Genomic DNA, 19,562 nt, shown 5'->3' on the forward strand with positions numbered 1-19,562 from the left:
TGCACTTGGTTTAGTGTGGAAGGATAAAGAGAGGGACGTGTAGACATATCCCATTCCAAAAATTCATGTAGTATCATTTCCAAGGTTCCATTACCTGCCAGCTATCTGTATGAAAGCAGACTTCTGCTCATCTTATATGCAAGCACGGCCAGAGAGAGCTAGACAATAATTGGGCCCACAAGCGTATAATGCAGAAAGGAGTTACCACAGAGATGCTGAATATTCCATTAACAAGTGAAGGCATACCAACACAACTGGGTCATATAATCTATACTTACAATGAAAGTTGTAGGAAAGAACTTAAAATATTGCTCATCACTATTACTTCTATGACACTGCTGCCTAAAAAATGCAGCGTTTTTAGGCACACAGGCATTTTTACTGACGAAAATACAACCCAATGTTTTTGATGGGCAAGTGTTATACAAATCACCCTCGCATTTTTTTGCCAGAAATGTCTGTGTTCATACATCAGTACAGTTTGCAAGGACCCTTACAAACATTTTTAGTAGGTAGCGCTAGACTTGCAATGTCCAGTTTAATACTTTATATAGATGACTCCTTGAAAAATCAGAAGATCCCTATGATAAAGGAAAAAAATATTCAAGCCTAGAGTAGCCTATACACAGACTTCCTAATATTTACAAGAAACTTACCCAAAATGAGCTTATAAAAAAATAAAAAATACCCAGAGGCACTACAATGTAAACAATACAATTCCAGTTAAGGAAAATACTCCTTTGAATGAAAATCTTGTTAGTGCTAAACTTTTTTTTCCTCTATTTTGTGCTCCACTTAATGTCTAAAGCTAAGCCATATTATTAAAGCAGCATATTTCAGTCCAGAAATCAGTAAGCATGTAAAAAAAAAAAAAAAAAAAAAAAAAAAAAGGCACCGATGTAATACAATTTCTCCAGACATTTAGCTTTTAGGAGACACTTATTTTTAAGCAAGTGTCTTTATAACCCAAGCTACATCTGAATGCAGATCAAAAAACTAAAAAGCAGCCACCGAGAGGCTCCCATTCACTAGCTGCTTGTGTAGTCATAGGTCAGTTCCTATCTACAGTGCTTCAAAAGCATATACAAGGGTAAGAATAATCTATATGTACGTATGTAAACAAGCAGAAAACCTTTGCTCAATTGCGAACATAAAGCTGTGTTAACAGTTTTGCTAGGATGGAGAAGTAAAAGAGAAACAGAAAAAGGTCAAAATGCTTTCCTTGCCTAGAGAAATTACAGCTCCAGGATTCCTCTGGTGCTGCTCATACAACTAAAAAGTCGGAAAATGTGGTCACATGATCTAGATGAAGTGAATTAGCCACTTTAAAACACTGGTCCTCACTTTATCAGAGATCAATCGACCAGGGCTTCTCACATAACCAAAAGAGCATTTGGAGGGACGTGCGTTATCCAGGTACTTAAAACACGTAATGTTTAGCAATCACAACACCAATTTTGAGTAGTATAAAACTGACTTGTGTTTAGTTGTACATATATATATATATATATATATACACACACACACATACACACATACACACATATATATATACACATACATATATATACACACATATATATACACACATATATATACACACATACACACACACACACGCCACTTTTTTGCACTATTAGCAAAGGGATCCTGTTCTGGAAAGAACAGATGCAAAAGGTCCCTATAAGCAGGTAATGCTGCAATGACCAAAGCTTCTTCTGTGCATCAAAGCTGTGTGCATTCAGCAGGCTAACTGACCTGAGCTTCAAGTTGGAGCTCTGGCACAATTCATATTATCTGTTGGCCAAGAGAAGTGATTTGCATTGCGAAGAACCAAGTTACAGCTCCCATCTGGGTCTGAAATTGACTTCCAAGTGCACTGCACTACAGAGGCTCCTAGGTCATCAGGTAGCTTTGATTACATCTAAAAATATGTGCAAAAAATAAATAAAAAAACGGCGATTGCTCCTAGAGATCTGCATTAGCCTTTTTTTTTTTTTTTTTAATGACCAATCCAAATTGATTATTTTAATATAGGAGTGCAAATGTTCACGTAAAATACAGACAGCCAGTGTACCTGAAATTAAATGTACATCGTACAAATGGGCGTCCCACCTGGACCAGCCATTGAAAGGCACAAGGAAATTAGTAAAAAGCATCACTTGCACATTTTACCTAATGTAGGTAGGCAGTTAGACAGAATTATGAGTTTGCATTTGCACAGTACTATCAAAACTAGAATCAGTGAGGTTTAGGACTGTGGTCATTCAAAAAAAATTTGCCTAAACTAGTAGATTTTTGTATTTTATTTTTAAAGTTTACTTTTTTTTTCAAAATTTTTGTAGAATTGTTCCTTGTAGCATTCACTCTAAAGCCTTGCACACATGATCGCATAAGCCGACAACTCACAATTGTTGGCGGACCATTTTAAAGCATGCTATCCCACATTTATTGTCGGAAAATCCGATAACAATTGTCCGATGGAGCATACAAACGGTTGGATTTTCCAACAGCCTGCCATTACACATTTCCCGTCGGAAAATCCGATCGTGTGTACGGGCCTTTAAATAAAGCAAATTCACACCACAATGCAGAGCAGCTGGATTCACAGTTCCACTTTGCATGGCTGGGGGGCAGTGTGGTGTGCGAGTTAGCACATCACATGGCTCCTTTTTTTGTTTTGTACAAGCTTTATTTGAAGTGTACAAAGTTACAGTTCATTCATTGATGCCCAACATTGCAGTTTATTCCAACTCAGCGTGCTGCCATAGAATGCAGCATGTCTGCATTTTAGCGCAGCACCAGGCTGCTTTGCAGTATGAATAGGACACATAGGAAACAACTGTTTTCTGTGTCCCTGCGGTGACAGACATTTTACCATGCGGTAAACCATCGGTCACCGCATCTAGGGTGACTTGGCCCTTAGACTTTTAGTTATGAATATTTAAAATGGCTGAGACATCACTTTAAGTCCCCTACTGTTAAAATCTAATATTTCTGTATCGTTGACATTCATTAAGGGAAGTTAACTTTCTTTTTTTTATTCAAAACATTAAAGCGGTGGTTCACCCTAAAAAACTACTTTTTCTTATTCCACTGCCCCCCCACATTACAATCCGATTAAGGCTCTTATTTTTTTCATGCTGTACATACCTTAGTACAGCATATTCACCCGTGCATCCGGGTTGCGAGTCCCGCGGGAGTGGGCGTTCCTCACATGTGTGTGATTGACGTTTTGCCCAAAAACAAGCTCCCCCCCCGTCGCGTAAGCCGCGTCACGATTGGCGAAAGGAGCTGAACGGCGATGCGCATGCGCAGTATAGCGCCAACTCGCCGTTCGGCTCCTTTCGCCAACCGTGACGCGGCTTACGCGACGGGGGGAGCTCGTTTTAGGGCAAAACGTCAATCACCAGCATGTGAGGAACGCCCACTCCCGCGGGACTCGCAACCCGGATGCACGGGTGAATATGCTGTACTAAAGGTATGTACAGCATGAAAAAAATAATAAGAGCCTTAATCGGATTGTAATGTGGGGGGGCAGTGGAATAAGAAAAAGTAGTTTTTAGGGTGAACCACCCCTTTAAGAACGTGCATGATCTGCATAGTGATCGGAGTGCTTGGTAGATATATTTGCATAATGTAACCCTGGATACTGATTTTAGAAAACACTTCCAGGAAATAAGTTAAATTGCTCTGAACAGATAACATGCCATCAGGGAAACAATGCAGCTATGCTAAAGTCACACAGTTCCCTTAAAATTACCCCAATTTGCTTTTTATACTCCAAGAAGGAACCAAATGTGCTTCTTGGAGAGTCTGCAATCTTAGGTCACATGAATCTGTGCTGGGAGATTTCCTCTTTCTCTAATAGCTATACCAATGAATTTTGTAGCCGTTACTGTATGGCTGAGCATGACGCAATAGATTCTGTTCACAAGGAATACAAGTGCCTTGAATACACAATTTTAGCACAGATCTCCCTCAAACAAAAACCTACGAAGATTTCAGTTATTTCGTTTTTGATGCTTTATAGCGGTCTTCTCTCTTTGGAATCTTCTCTTTTATAGATTCAGTGGCAGCTTTGTGAGTCAGTTTTGATTTAGAATCAGAGGCAGATACTGCCTGCATTTTGCCTTTTTTTACTAGGCCACTTGCTGGTTGACTTTTTGTTAAGGATTTTGTCTGTAGAGCAGTCACTGCTTTGGCATCAGATTGTGGGAGCTTAACTACAGACAGGGGAGTGCGACCAGAAATGGTGGCCTTATCAGTTGCAGCCTTAGTTGTGCCATATCTCTGAGGCTGGACTGGTTTAGTAGTGTTTCTACTTATGGGTTTTGACAGGGAAACGGCTGTAACTAGTGGTTTAGCCACTGGTTGAGAGGGGTAGGAAAAAGGGGGACTTTTAGGAGGAATGCGAGACGACACCACAAATGGCTTCCTGTCAATCAGATTGTTTTTCTGCAAATCTGTCTTTTTAATTCCTTTGAGTTCTCTTGAGGGCGACACTACTGAAGCAGATTTCTGATCAGTTGTACTCTTGCTGGTCACTTTTGCAGTCTCAGCCCTCTTAGATAGTGCAGTCCTAGTAGTTGCTGATGTAGTAGCTCCTTTGTGAGCATCTGTAGTTGATTTTGGTGCTGGCTTTGTCTGGGAAGAAGTAGCATCCTTAGGTAGCGTCTTAAGAGGCACAGGTGATTTAGGAGAACTTTTTATTGACTGTGTCTGCTGCACAGGGCTGACACGTTGAGTCAAATCTCTAGCATTTGGAGATGCTTTTGTTACATGACCAGAGCTTTTCATAGCCTTATTAGAAACTGGGCCAGTACCCTTGGGTGAAGTGAAAAGTTTTCTTTGAGGAGAATTGTTTTGTGCACCTCTGGTACTTATAGTAGTGGCATGTGGAGGAGAGTTAGATTTCTTTGCCACCTTCCTTTGTGGCTCAGGAAGCAACGGGGAGCCTTTCCTTGGAACAGTTTGGATTTTAGGGCGCATTGAAGCAGATGGTGTATTTTTTGTTCCCCTGTGAGGAGTCAGCATGGGGGACTTTTCACTTCGGAGATTACCGTTAGAAGAGGATGAAAGCGTAGATGGTGTAGAGGCTGACTTTTGAGAGACACCAATTGCAGATATGGGATTCATAACAGGAGGTTGCGGTGTTCTGCCCGATTGCAATGATACATTCTCGCTTGCCCCTCCCTTTTGGAATTGAAGAATTTTTTGCTCTAAAGTAGTAAACTGCAAAACCCTGCAAGGGTCATACTTAAGCAAAAACCCTTGTAGTGTGTCCCAGCCTCCTCCAACTCGGACCATGACATGCTTTCCATGTAGCATCTGGAAAATAAACCAACATAACGAATCACTACTCACATACATTTTCAAAACTCTTGTTTCACGTTATATGCACAACTACTTGAAAAACTGTTTTAGGCAATGTCAACTGACTTGCATTACATTAGCAGTTTTAGGACTCTTACTGGCAGAATATAGAAACAAATCCTAGAAATAATCACCTATATTATCATTCATTAAGTATTCTACAGCAGAAAAACAGATTTTGCTTTTCAAACTTCCAAAATAGAAAGGTCCTCCAGAAATGCCTGCACTTTTTTTCATGGCTCTAAAAGAGAACATGGTTTTTACTTTAACCACTTGCTTACTGGGCACATATACCCCCCTCCTGCCCAGGTGAAATTTCAGCTTTCGGCACTGCGTCGCTTTAACCAACAATTGCGCGGTCGTGCGACGTGGCTCCCAAACAAAATTGACGTCCTTTTTTCCCCACAAGTAGAGCTTTCTTTTGGTGGTATTTGATCGCCTGTGCGGTTTTTATTTTTTGCGCTATAAACAAAAAATGGCGACAATTTTGAAAAAAATACAATATTTTTTACTTCTTGCTATAATAAATATCCCAAAAAAAAAAAAAAAAAAAAATTCTCAGTTTAGGCCGATATGTATTCTTCTACATATTTTTGGTAAAAAAAAAAATAAAAAAAAAAAAAAAAAAAAAAAAAATCGCAATAAGCGACTGGTTTGCGCAAAAGTTATAGCGCGTACAAAATAGGGGACAGAATTATTTTTTTATTACTAGAAATGGCGGCGATCTATAAATATGCACTAATTACAGTATAAATGTGACTGGCATTGAAGGGGTTAACACTAGGGGGTGAGGAAGGGGTTAAATATGTTTCCTATAAAGTGTTCTAACTGTAGGTGGAGGGGGGTGACTGGGGGGGGGTGACCGATCTGTGTCTCTATGTACAAGAGACACAGATCGGTCTCCTCTCCAGAGACAGCACCGCTGTCTCTGTGTGAGCCGGCAATGACAGATCATCTCATATGTTTACATATGAGATCATCTCTCATTGGCCGCACAGATCGCATCGCAAACGGCCACTCTGATTGGCCGTTCGCGGCGATCTGTAATTGGCTGTGTCCAAGGGACACGGCCAACACAGATTTTCCCCGCTCCCCACTCTGGAGCGCGTGCGGGGACTGCCCAAAGGGGCGGACGTCAATTGACATCCTGTTGGCTTTTGGGATCCGCGCTGTAGCCGTCAATTGACGGCAGGCGGATCCCAAGTGGTTAAAGCATTCCCTGCCTTAAAAAGGTGAAAAAATGGATACCGTTTGGAGCAAAACACATCACGTGCGTGTTTCGGAGAGAAGTGTATCAGTAGAAAAAAAAAAAAAAAAAACATCACACTTAAACTAGCCTAAACACTAGGCGTTTTAAGCGCTTGAGCATTTATTCATTTAATTGGCCAGAATAAATGAATGTTCTGGCCAATGGAATGAATGAATGAATGAATGCACAAATGCTTGATCTGCCTAAACACAGTTTTAGGTGCGTTTTTTTTATGCTGCTTTTCTCCTGCCAGTAGAAAAGGCATTTATGATGCCTGACTCTTACAGTCATCTGATACTTTTGACAGACACAGCCATTCAAGCAGCAACAGACTGATGTCCAATTTCAGGAATGTTTTCACATTTAGTATTAGCATAGTGCCGACAGATTTCTGGTTCCGTGCTTGAAGCATAATAAAATACAGAGTACTCCGATTAGGCTCACCAGTAAACGACATGCCTAAAATGACTAGATTGATGCAGTAAATTGCCACTTCTGTAACCAATCTGTGACAATCCTCTTATGCTGTAACCACCACCTAGCATTATCTTCTAAAAGATAGGTACAGTAAATGCACCATTTTTTTATAATTTTTGTGTGTTTATGTCATTTACTAGCAGCATAACTGAAGGCTTAATCTGAATAAATGGTACATGGTTGTATACGGTAGTCTGCATTTAAAGTCCTTGCATTAGAAGACTTAACATGGATTAAATATGGTAAACTTTTTTTCACAAGCTGAAAACTGCTCTGTGCTCCGATATTTATAGAAAAAATACTCAGCTCAATATATATATATTACACCAAATGCCAGCGAGTGTTTGATGCACATTTGGAATTCATGCGGAGCTCTCCCATTAGACATTTTGTGTTGGAGGCCTTGCTCTACTTTTAATAAAATGTAAAAAAAATAAAACTACAATCACAACTTCCTGTAAGCAATTCATCCATTTACAGTCACTTCCTTTATCCCCATACATTTTAGAACACAGATGCTTCCTCCAGGAAACCCAATACTGCATTCTATCAAGTCATGAAAAGTGTAGAAAAACAATGAAATGTAGTCAAAGTCCATAAACATAACCTTTTAACTACAGCGATTATCAATACATGGAGAACTGCATTTAGGAGTTTTGTTTGGAAACATTTATAATTAAGATGAGAAAATATTGACCACTATAGATGCTGCAATCCACCAACTTTAAAGCAAAGCTCCACCCAAAAGTAGAAGCTTTGCTCGTTTGCCTCCTCTCCCCGTCCACTGTCACATTTGGGGGGGGGGGGGTACCTGTTTTGAAGTTTGGCCCCTCCTACCACAGCTGGCCCATTCACAGAGTGTAGCACACAAGTAAAATAGGAAACAGGCTGTGAAGACGCAAAGCTTCACTGCCGGTATCCCTTAGTAGAGATGGTGGCGGAAGCACCCGATAACCGATTGAAGAAAAAAAAACGGCTTGGGTGAAGACACTGCTGGATTCTTAGACAGGTAAGTGTCTCAATATTAAATTATTTCTGCAGGAGCCTGGAGCCTCTCTTTAAAGTCCCATTGAAAAACATTCTGCTACAAGCCTTCTCTTCTTGTGTATTGCAGAAGATTTCCCCTTTCAAGGTAGAAGGGAAATCTAACCTGCAGAGGACACTGAAAGCAGAAATGCAACTTGTGTATTACATCCCATCCTTATCAGTCCTACTCACAGTAGCCTTCTTAGAGTGGTTCTTTACCATCTGCCAGATAAAGTCCATAGTGTACCAATGTAACAAGTAAAGGTTCCATTAAATTGCCAAAGCTAGTTGGAATGCAATCTGTGCAATTGCACATCTTTATGTTCACATAAATACATTCATTTAGCAATGCCAAGGGTATTTATGAAGACACAAATAGTGCAGTACTCTGAAATTTGTACAAACTACTTCTAGAGGATTGTGCAGATTTCAGAGCGCTGCACTATCTGTTTATTTGTATTTTAGAATTCTGCAAATCACATTTGGTGTTGGCGTGCTCTCAGTGAGGGGGAGGGACCTTATGCAGCTGCGTAGATACTTCTGTTTAATACAAAAAATACACTTCATGACTGCACTAAAATGGTTTTCTTAATGGAAGCTTTAAAAATGGATGTAAGCAAATGGCTTCCGTGTGATAAACCACAGCAATAATTGCTGGAATGTACAATGTTCTAATGGGCATCTCATAATTAATGCAAAGCAATGGGGCCATATTTAAATCTCTAATGGTGGAGCATTCAAAAAATAAATAAAAAATAAAACCCGGGGAGAAGGTTTTCTGAGGTATACATTATATATTTACCCGTATGAAGAGGATCTTATCCCCTAATCGATAGCGACCCTCTGATAAGTACTCAATAGAGAAGCGGTGAGAGCAATTGCATGGTGGGTCCTGAGCAATGTGAGTCACCTACACAAAGAGAACACAGTCATTAGATAAACAAAAAACAAAACATGATAATCAAGCGCACTCCCTGTAGATGTCTAAAATTCACAACAAGCTAATTTTGATTGGGATAGGAATGGGGGCTAAGGATAATGACAGGAAAAATGGAATAAAAAGTAAATAAAAATAAAAATGAAAATAGAAATAAAAATAAATAAATATGAATATTGTCCAAAAAAGACAGTGCTATAAAGTGAATATCATAGTCCATCAAATGTCCATAGCACTATATCACTATATCGCTATAGCCTTGCTTTAGATGGCTGCCAGCTGACAGATGAAGTGATCTGTATGAAAGCAAAAAAAGACAAAATGCAGCGCCTTCTAAGCGTAGCAAGCTCGTTTAATAGGAATGAAATGTTCAAAAGCTATAAAAAGCGTCTGCCCGCATCCGGAAGTGACGTCATCTGCAGTCCGCAGTGGATACCTGACCTCAGCCTGTAGGTTCCGAGAGCGTCTCGGTTCCTGCCGCCGCTGCTATACAGAGAGCGACATCTCCACGCCGCCTGCACCAGGACATCGTACGGTCCCCGGGATACATATGCGGATGATCTCTACACTTTTTTGCCTGTATCCATTGATGTTTGTAAGTAGGCTTTTTATAGCTTTTGAACATTTCATTCCTATTAAACGAGCTTGCTACGCTTAGAAGGCGCTGCATTTTGTCTTTTTTTGATTAGATAAACAAAAGCAGTGTCCCTTTTATGAAATAATAAAACTATTCCACAGACAGGAATAGAATAGTAAAACAAGTCTGACTGCAAGAGGCCTCGTTAAAAATTGGACTTAAGACATAACACACACACACACACACACACACACACACACACACACACACACACACACCCCCCCCCCAAATAAACAAAGGGGTTGGGCCGGGCAATGGCTAGAATTTGTAAATTTTTTGGAGGATTAGTGCACAGATAATGCAACTACAGAAAAGAAATAAGTCTGAATGGCTGATCTTGCCAGTGTAATATTTAAATGAGCCCCAGGAAACGGGTAGAAGATGCATATATTAGGCCCCTTTCACATTGAGGCATGTTTCATGCGGTACAGTGCTAAAAATAGCGCTGCTATACCGCATGAAAAAACCTGCCCTGTAGTGTTCAATGTGAAAGCCCAAAGGCTTTCACACTGAAGCGGTGCACTAGCAGGAGCGCTCCAAAAGTCCTGCTAGCCGCATCTTTACCGCGGTATAGGAGCGGTGTGTTCACCGCTCCTTCCCATTAAAATCAATGGGAAACCGTGGTAATACTGCGGTATTAACCCTTTTTCAGCCGCTAACAGGGGTTAAAACCTCACCGCTAGCGCCCGAATATCGCAGTAAATACGACGGTATAGCCACGCTACAAATAGCACGGCTATACCGTCACCGCGGCTGCACGCCTCAATGTGAAAGCAGCCTTACTGTTTACGCTTGCAAAGCCATATCCACCAATGCTAAAGGTGGCCAAAGAGCAGACATTCCCCAATTTTTTTTATTCTAACAGTATAATCAACATGCTCGCTCTGCTTCACAATTCATCAGCTTAGTGAAATGTATAATGATATTACACATATGTTCCACTGCATGTTAATTGGAATTCAGCATCGAGACAATTGTCAGCCTGCTAAGACAACCCTGGTCTCCTGGTCAGTTGTCCTTCCTCCCCCAAAACAAACAAGGACACAGTTTTATTTTTTTGCATTGGATGTCTTTTCTAAGGCAGCTAGGATGTAAGCAGCCAAAAAGTGTTTAAAGCGGTGTTCCGCCAAAATTATTATTATTATTTTTTTTTTAAATACTGCAAATACTTACTTTACAAATACTGCAGTTACTGACTTTTAATATATGGACATTGACCTATAGGGATGAGCTCTGGCGTGTTCACACAGTCCACATGCAGAGCCCGGCAGGAAGTCGTCACTGTGCTGCGCTAAATCACAGGCAGCGAGACATTGTCCCGATGCGCGGCTGCAGAGATCGGGAAATGTCTCCCTGCCTGTGATTAGCGCAGCGCTGACTTCCTGGCGGGCTCTGCACATGAACTGTGCGAACAGGCCGGAGCTCATCCTTACTAACCTGTCCAGGGTGCCCGTAATGTCGGCACCCGAAGCCGATTTGTCCCTCGGCTCTCGGGTGCTGCCACTACCATCTTTGGTAAGGGAATCAGGAAGTGAAGACTTGCGGCTTCACTTCCTGGTTCCCTACTGCACATGCACGAGTCGTGTTGCGCGATCCCACTGGTCCCTGCTGTCTTCTGGGACCCGTGTGTCTCCGAGAAGGAATCGAAAGCGTCAAACGTGGCATAGGTCGCTGCGGCGACTAATGCCTGAAAGTGGGAGCAAATACCTGGATTACACAAATATCTTCTCCCTCCTGATAGGTGCCAAATGTGACACCGGAAGTGGGAGGATTACGAAAAGTGGAAGCTCAATTTTTGGGTGGAACTTTACTTTAAGGAATTGATTTATTCCCTCTGGCTTATCTAAAGCAAAAAAAAAACACACACACACCGGTGAAAGATAACTGCCCACCCAGTCCTGAGATTCACCCAGTCCTGAGATTCACCCAGTTCTGCCAGACAGCATACCCCTATCTAGCAAGGGAGGATACCTAATCTTTCTTTGCTGCTCTTCAGTAACATTTACAGATCTTCTCCCTTCTCCAGCCTGTGACTGGACAGTGAAAGGGAAGCTATAGGCTGATGAGCCAATTTCTCCCTCACACTAATCTCTCTTCCCATCAGCATGTTCCTTGTTAGCACATGTGCCCTGCAGCACAACGGACTGTCTCCTTTCAGGTGCTTACATCCATAAATGTAATATTTAAATACAAGCAGTGAATGAATGCAAAGCTGCATTAATTTGTGTCTTATATCTGCCTGGAGTTCCGCTTTAAATGTTCAAATGGCTTTTTGGTTTCAGAATGTAGCTCTTTCACACCAGTATTCTCCAATCCCAGCACCATAGCATTTAACAAACTGTTTGAACTGGCTTCTCCAAGAATACAACATATCCAAAATAAGGAATTATAAAATGCTTTCATACAGCTTCATGTACATGGTGACAGCAGGATTTTTGTATTGTTGTTGGGATCAGCGGTCCAGACTCCATTATCAAGGTTTCTTCCAGTTCAATTTCCTTCTCTAGTTTTACCAGAACTGGTGGTTCTACTCCATATCTGTATTTAAAAAAGAACATATATGAAACTTGTAGAAACAACATTTTACATTACCGTATATAAAGAGTGTGCTATGATTGGCATTCAGAATCAAACTATCATTTTGTTTTGAATCAGTTGATCTTTATGAATGAGATCCACAATCTTGGTAACTGTCCAGTCTGATCTTAGCGATTTTGTGGCTGTTAATACATATAAAATGTATTTTTTTTTCCTAGTGCTCAGAACTCACCTGGATACAATTCGTCCAACATCTAGGAGACACAGACATACTTGCCGGGGATCTTTATGCAGCACTAAAAAAAAAAAAAAAAAAAAAAAAAAAAAATTATTAATTTTCGGCTCTGTATGCCACCAGAATAAAATTAAAACAAAACAATTCAAGTAAATTTGAAGTGCAGACTTTCAGCTTTAATTGAATAGGTTGAACATAAAATTTCTAATTTTAGGAACTGCAACTTTTTTTTTTTTTTTACACACACACACCACAACACAACACAACACAACACAACACACACTTTTTCAGGGGCTCAAAAGTAATTGGACAAATATATTCATAAATATATAATGTTCATTTTTAATATTTTGTTGAGAAACCTTTACTGGCAATGACTGACTGAAGTCTGGAACCCATGGACATTACCAAAGATTGGGTTTCCTCCTTTCTGATCCTTTGCCAGGCTCCAACTGCAGCTGTCTTCAGTACTTTGTGGGCAGGGTGGGTATAAATCAATGGTTTAAATAAAAAAAATATTTTGATTAAAAAAATAAATAAAAAATAAATAAAAATAAAAGGGTTTGGTTTTTTAAGTTTTAATAAAATGCTTTTGGAGTAAAAATCTATCTAAAATAAAGTTTTCTATTTAAAATACATTAATAATTTATTTAGTCAGCATGAAATGAAGCTTAGTTATGTAGCACAAGACTGTATATTCTGCAATGTTTACATTTTTGGTAAACTCATTCAATGAATCCAAGCTCTGCAAGCTGAGATAGCATGCACTGTATTGATTCATTCACACAATTTCACAGAGACCATGAGATAAAACAAAGTTCAGGAATACAGTGGAAGGATTATCAATTCCAGGAGAATGCTCATAATCCAAAAGTACTCGCATATCAAAGAGAGTTTCCCCATTGAAGTCAATGGAAACGAAAATTATTTGTTCTGCATTGACTTCAATGGCATGCAATACCACATGTGGCCAGAGTGGGGGGGGGGGGGACTCGGCAAACCTCGGAATCTGAGTATTTACGAGTCTTTCCAAACGGCATCGATCCGCTCCGGCAACCCCGCTGTGGCTTGAATCCTGCTTGCTTTGCGAGACATTCGCAAAACGAGTTAGAAATTTAAAAAAAATACAGTGCTTGTATTGCGAAACGCTCGTTAACCACTTAAGGACCCCTCACTGTATATATACGTCATTTTTTAAAGATGGATATCTCGGTTATGGCAGCAGCCACTGCCACAACCGAGATATCAATCTTTTTAGAGAGGGGTCCTCTAAACGATAACGGTGGTCTCTGCGAGATCACCATTATCGACGGCGGGAGAGGCCCCCCCTCCCGCCGCTCTCCAGAGCCGTCCGCAGTGGCAGAGGCTGTCGGGTCCTGTCTCCTGCTTGCTGTGAATGCGAGTGAGGGCAAGATGGCGCCCACCCGTCTCCATAGCATAGCAGGGCGGAAGAGACGTCAAAACGTCACTTCCGCCCATGCTTCTTAAAAAGGGACATTTATATGTTGTCATTTTTTCAAACGACAAAATTTAATTTTTTTTTGCATTTTAGTCTAAATACGAGATTTAAAGGTCTTTTTGACCCCAGATCTCATATTTGAGAGGACCTGTCATGCTTTTTTCTATTACAAGGGTTGTTTACATTCCCTGTAATAGGAATAAAAGTGACCCTTTTTTTGGGTGCAAAAATTAATAAAATAAATAAAAATTAATAAGAAAACATACGTGAGTAGCGCCCGCATATGAAAACGATGTTCAAACCACACAAGTGAGGTATCAACGCGATCTCCTCTGTAACTCAAAAGATGCAACCTATAGAATTTAAAACGTCGCCTATGGAGAAAAAGTTTAACGCCATTCCACGAGCGGGCGCAATTTCGAAGCGCGACATGTTGGGTATCATTTTACTCAGGGTAACATTATCTTTCACAATATAAAAAAAATTGGGCTAACTTTACTGTGGTCTTATTTTTTTTTTTAATTCAAAAAAGTGATTTTTTCCCCCCAAAAAAAAAAGGGCGCTTGTAAGACCGCTGCGCAAATACGGTGTGACAAAAAGTATTGCAATGACCGCCATTTTATTCTCTAGGGTGTTTTTATTTATATATACACATACATATACACACACAAACACAAACACACACACACAAACACACACACAAACACACACACCTGTTTTACTAAACTGACAGCCTATTATTCTAAAAGGTAAACCTTTTTTTGTTTGCAATAATTAAAGATTTGAACTACCAGCAAGAATAAATCCTTACATTTAAAAGAGCACCTGTGATTTCAGATCCATCATGGCATATTTTTTTTTTCACACACGTACCAGCAGTAACTTGTCTACATATAAATACTGAAAAGTAAAAAAGTGCAACGCTAAAATGTGAAGCATATGCAAGTGTGAACCAATAAAAGTAAATCTGCAAAATGAATGCACAGTGAAGGAAAAGTTAAGTGTTAAATAATATTGGCTTGCACCAATACAGTACACAGACTGAGTGCTGAATAACATTGGCTTGCACTAATAAAATACAAACTTGCATGGCTGCCTCATTTCTGGGATACCATTTTGTCCAGGAAGAAAATGCCTGAACCAAGATCATATTTTTCACATCTCCACAATACTTTACACTAAAATACCACATATGAGACCAAGTCAGTTTAAAGACATTTTTGTTTGCTTTGAATATAAAAAAAAAAAAAAAAAAAGGATGGCAAAACCCCTGCCAACTTCTTTAAGTGTATGCATGCGTCTCACTGGGGAGATCTTATAATCACATCATGTCTCAAAGGCTCAGCTGAAAAACTCTCTAAATGATAAGCCTCTGAGACTGTTGTCTTGGGAACAAGAGTCCATATTGGCTTCCCCTCTATTACTGTATTATTAAACTTCAAACTTTTGTATTTTCTGGCACTCTCAATTCTGTCTTCAAGACAATGGTCACCAAGACAAATAAAGATAAGCCTCCCTAGTGCATAAACAGGCAGCAATAAAAACCTGACATAGGTGTGGGATGGTGCAGCGGCTGTAAAAACAGTCTATTTGCAGTAAGAGTATTAAAGTTCATGAAAGAACAACTACCTGGTGGGTAGACGATCCGACTGGGCGCACTCACAGAACGTTGCAGCGAGGATTATACAAGTAGGTCTCGGGTGCACCGACAGTACCTGTCTTGAGGGGCGGTATGCGGCTTGGCCAGTCCATACCCAAAATAGGAAGGCTTCCAGGAGAATGGTGCATCCCTGCTCTTTTACTCATCTGGAACCTCTAAGCCCTGCTGTTAATTAATATACTCTTTCCCTACACTAAACACACACCAAGCTTGGGGTGCCAGGGTCTTAAATAGACTCTGTCCAACCCAAGATGGGCACCATAGTCACATGGGGCACCAGCATCCAATGGAACAGCTCCCCTAATGCCCAGGAAATCATAGAGGAAACGTGTTCCTCTTGACCACCTCCTCCCACTGCAATGCTGCTTTGGTTTAGCGCCACATGCAGTGGAGAAAGCAGACTGCACCTGCCAACACAGGGGTACACATAAAAGTTATTTTTTTTTTTTAATTCACACTATATGACCACAGTCCTAACCTTGGACACAACCATCAGCTGGAGCCATTCCGACTGACAATGGAAGGCATATGCCCCCATTTCTACATAATCCATAAATATGCAAATCACTGCATAATCTGGGACATACATAAACAAACCCTGCCATCATGAATGTATGCAATTGCATCCAATTACATACAATAAGGGAACCGTAACCTCATTGCCGTTTACTGCAACAAAGACATTTCATCTATTGAAAAAAAACACACACAAATCAGTCACAATCCAAAAAAAAAAAAAAAAAATGTATATGTAAAAAGAAGAATCAACTATGAACACAATCACTGCATTGAGTATAGAATCTATTTTTAGTGTTTGACGCTATTCCTACATGTGTGTATTCACCAGGGAAACAATTGCTTTGTAAGAAAATTAACTCTTAAAAAGGTTTACTGAGGCATGGAAATTTAATTGCAATAGAAGATACATTTACACGCACATAATGAGCTGTCAAATGTTGTCTAACAAATGTTACACAGCAGCTGTTGGTCAGAAACACTGCCAGAACCTCCAAGGCATATTCCAGGGCGATTGTGTGGATAGGAGTTAAGAATTCTGAAAACAACTTCTTACAGAGCATTCTCTTGTATCACGTACGGTCACAAGGGTTACTATTTTAAAGAGGGTGTTTGGCTATAAAACAGGCTCTCTCAATACAATCCATTGTTGAATGTTATTTTTGGTTCATCATAAGAATGTAAGACAAGGCAATCAATGTGCAAAACCAGGTCAGTAAACAAATATTTGCACATTTAAGTGTTCTAAAAAAAAAAAAAAAAAAAAAAAAAAAAATCATGTGCCCGATACTAGTAAAACGTAATCATCCATAATTATAATGTTTTTTGTTAATATTAAACCCGCTATGCCCAACTAATGAGGACTACTGAAAGTCCTTATCACGCACAGTTACATAGAAACAATGGCGTCACCAGGGTGGGGCCTGAAGGGGCCATGACCCCCCCCCATTTAACGATGTTCCCCCCCAAGTTAAGAACTGTCACTGTAATAACCAGAATAATGCCCACTGGCCGGAACTGCGAGTGTCCGCCTGCTTGAATGACTTACTATGACTGCGAGTCTCTGAGCCAGTAAGTGGGGCTAGCCCAGGTAACGTCAGTGCCGCCGTTTATGGGAGTTGTAGTCCACGGCCACTGTGTGCAGTCTATCATAGGAGCCCATCCAGGAGGTGGTACTTTGTATGACAGCAGCCACTGGGTAAGTGGGAGAACCCTGCTCTGTGTAATCTGGCGGCGCTAGCCCCAACCCCCCCCCCCCCCTCTACCATGCACTGGTATAAGGTTACATCGATGGGCACCAGTGAGGATAGAATATATATATATATATATATATATATATATATATATAATCTCTATTTGCATTTTATGGTTGGGCCCCCCTACTTTTGTCCTTGTCCCCTCATGTGCCCCCCCCCCTAAATATGAAAGCTAGAGACGCCACTGCATAGAAAACTAGAGAAAGACAATCAGAATTCTCCCTGCAGTACCATAACGTGCCCTGTCCATTTAGATATAGAAGGCACATGACAGCGTTGGACTAATAAAAATTGGTTTCTGATGGATATATAATGAAATGCATTCTCACAGAAGGAGGTAAAAAACAGTGATGAAAGTATGGTGTGTACAGACCTGGCTCTGGTTCTAGGCTTCTACCTCATCATGATAAATCATTAAACAGAAGATCAAGTCTTGAGCGTGTGATGAGGAGCATTTAGTACAAAATGTTCATCTCACTTTAGGCTTCATGTAGACGGGACGTTTTTACAACTGCTCCTGAAAGATTTAACTTGACAGATGGTAACCCACATTTAAAACGTCCGTTTTGCCGCGTTTACATGCTGAGTTTGGCAATTATTTTTTTTTACAAAAAAAAGCTGCTAAAAACACCTATAAACGAAATGCTGCTAAATGTCGCGTTTGGCATCTGAACCCATTTTTTTTGCTTTCAAAGAAACGCTGTTAAAGGCAACTGCCTAAAAACGGCAATAAATGAGACTCTGTACATGGTCACACAGAACAACACTGAAGGAGTACAGAGGCATTTGAAAAAACGCATCCAACAGGGGGAAATATTCCAATGGGGGCACTAGTCCAAGAATTTCCCCCCAGTTTGTAGGGATTTCCTCTTAGTTTGTTTGGCTATGGGACAGGAAGTGAACGGAAATTCCAGCAATGGGACACAGATGGTGGAAAAACAAACAATTACATTTTGCCTATAGTTCTACTTTAAAGCTTTTCACCTTAAAGCGGAGGTCCGCCAAAAAAAAAAAAAAAAAAAGGGAATCAGGAAGTGAAGCGTTATCTGCACCCCCTCCCCCCTGAAAGGTGCCAAATGCGACACCGGAGGTGGGGAGGGTTCCGAAAAGCGGAGGTTCCATTTTTCTGTGAACCTCCACTTTAATGCATTTTATGCAATAACTAGTTACGCACGGTGTTAGGTTTGCTCCCATGCACGAATCGCAGTCATTGTACATTGGGCACATACACTGCGATTTGTGTGCGCGTGGGGGGGGCCAACCAGCGGGTCCAACGGACTAGATGTCCACCGCCCACCCGCGATCGCTCCAGAGACAGGCAGAATGGGGATCTGTCAGTGTAAACAAACAGATACCCGTTCTGACGGGGAGCTGACAGTGATCGTCTGTCCTTAGGGATTAGGAACAGCGATCTCTCTCCTCCTCCAGTCAGCCCAGCCCCCAGGGAACACATTTAACCCCTTGACTGCCCCTTAGAGTTGTGACCCCTTCCCTGTCAGTGACATTTATACAGTAATTTGCGGCAATTTTTAGCCCTGATCGCTGTGTAAATGTCAATAGACAAAAAAAAAAAAAAAATCACTGCTAGAGATATAGATACACACACACACACACACACACACACACTATAACTTTTGCCCAAACCAATCAATATACGCTTATTTCGATTTTTTTACCAAATGTGTGTAGCAGAATACATATTGGCCTAAACTGATTTTTTTTTTTTTTTTTACTTTTTGCTATAATATCCCCAAAAAAAGTAAAATATTGTCATTGTCCCCCAAATAAAAACCGCAGAGGTGATCAAATACCACCAAAATAAAGCTCTGTTTGTGGGGGGGGGGGGGGGGGGGGGAGGACATCAATCTTGATTGGTTACAGCGTTGCACGCCCGTGCAATTGTCAGTTAAAGTGACGCAGTGCGATATTGCAAAAAATGACACCCCCCGCCCCCATTTTCTTACCTGAGCCCATTCCGATCCATCGATGTGCAGGCAGGAGCGCAGCGGCTCCAGCTGCTGTTGCTCTCCTCATTGGACAGATTGATAGCAGCAGGAGCCATTGGCTCTCGCTGCGGTCAATGAAAAGCTCCGACACAGATTTGGGGGAGCAGCAGTGGGGCTCAGGAGCAAGTCCGCACGTGTGCTCCCATGGAAAGCTGCTTTCCATGAGGACACTCGATGCAAAGGAGGAGCC

At 40.9% G+C, this 19,562-nt stretch overlaps 1 protein-coding gene across 1 annotated transcript in view; it reads right to left on the reverse strand.

Annotated features, from left to right (window-relative positions):
• Positions 1-3,588: 3,588 nt before the first annotated feature.
• Positions 3,589-19,562, reverse strand: part of GAS2L3 (growth arrest specific 2 like 3) — a 45,008-nt gene continuing 29,034 nt past the window's right edge. The window contains exons 7-10 of the mRNA XM_040344325.1: positions 12,473-12,536; positions 12,108-12,240; positions 8,931-9,038; positions 3,589-5,331 (exon numbers count right to left, since the gene is read on the reverse strand). Of these exons, the coding sequence (XP_040200259.1) occupies positions 4,009-5,331; positions 8,931-9,038; positions 12,108-12,240; positions 12,473-12,536 (1,628 nt within the window). The 3' untranslated portion in view covers positions 3,589-4,008. The remainder of the gene's footprint in view (positions 5,332-8,930; positions 9,039-12,107; positions 12,241-12,472; positions 12,537-19,562) is intronic.

Source organism: Rana temporaria, chromosome 3 (genome assembly GCF_905171775.1).
Source record: "Rana temporaria chromosome 3, aRanTem1.1, whole genome shotgun sequence".
Classification (NCBI taxonomy): Eukaryota; Metazoa; Chordata; class Amphibia; order Anura; family Ranidae; genus Rana; species Rana temporaria.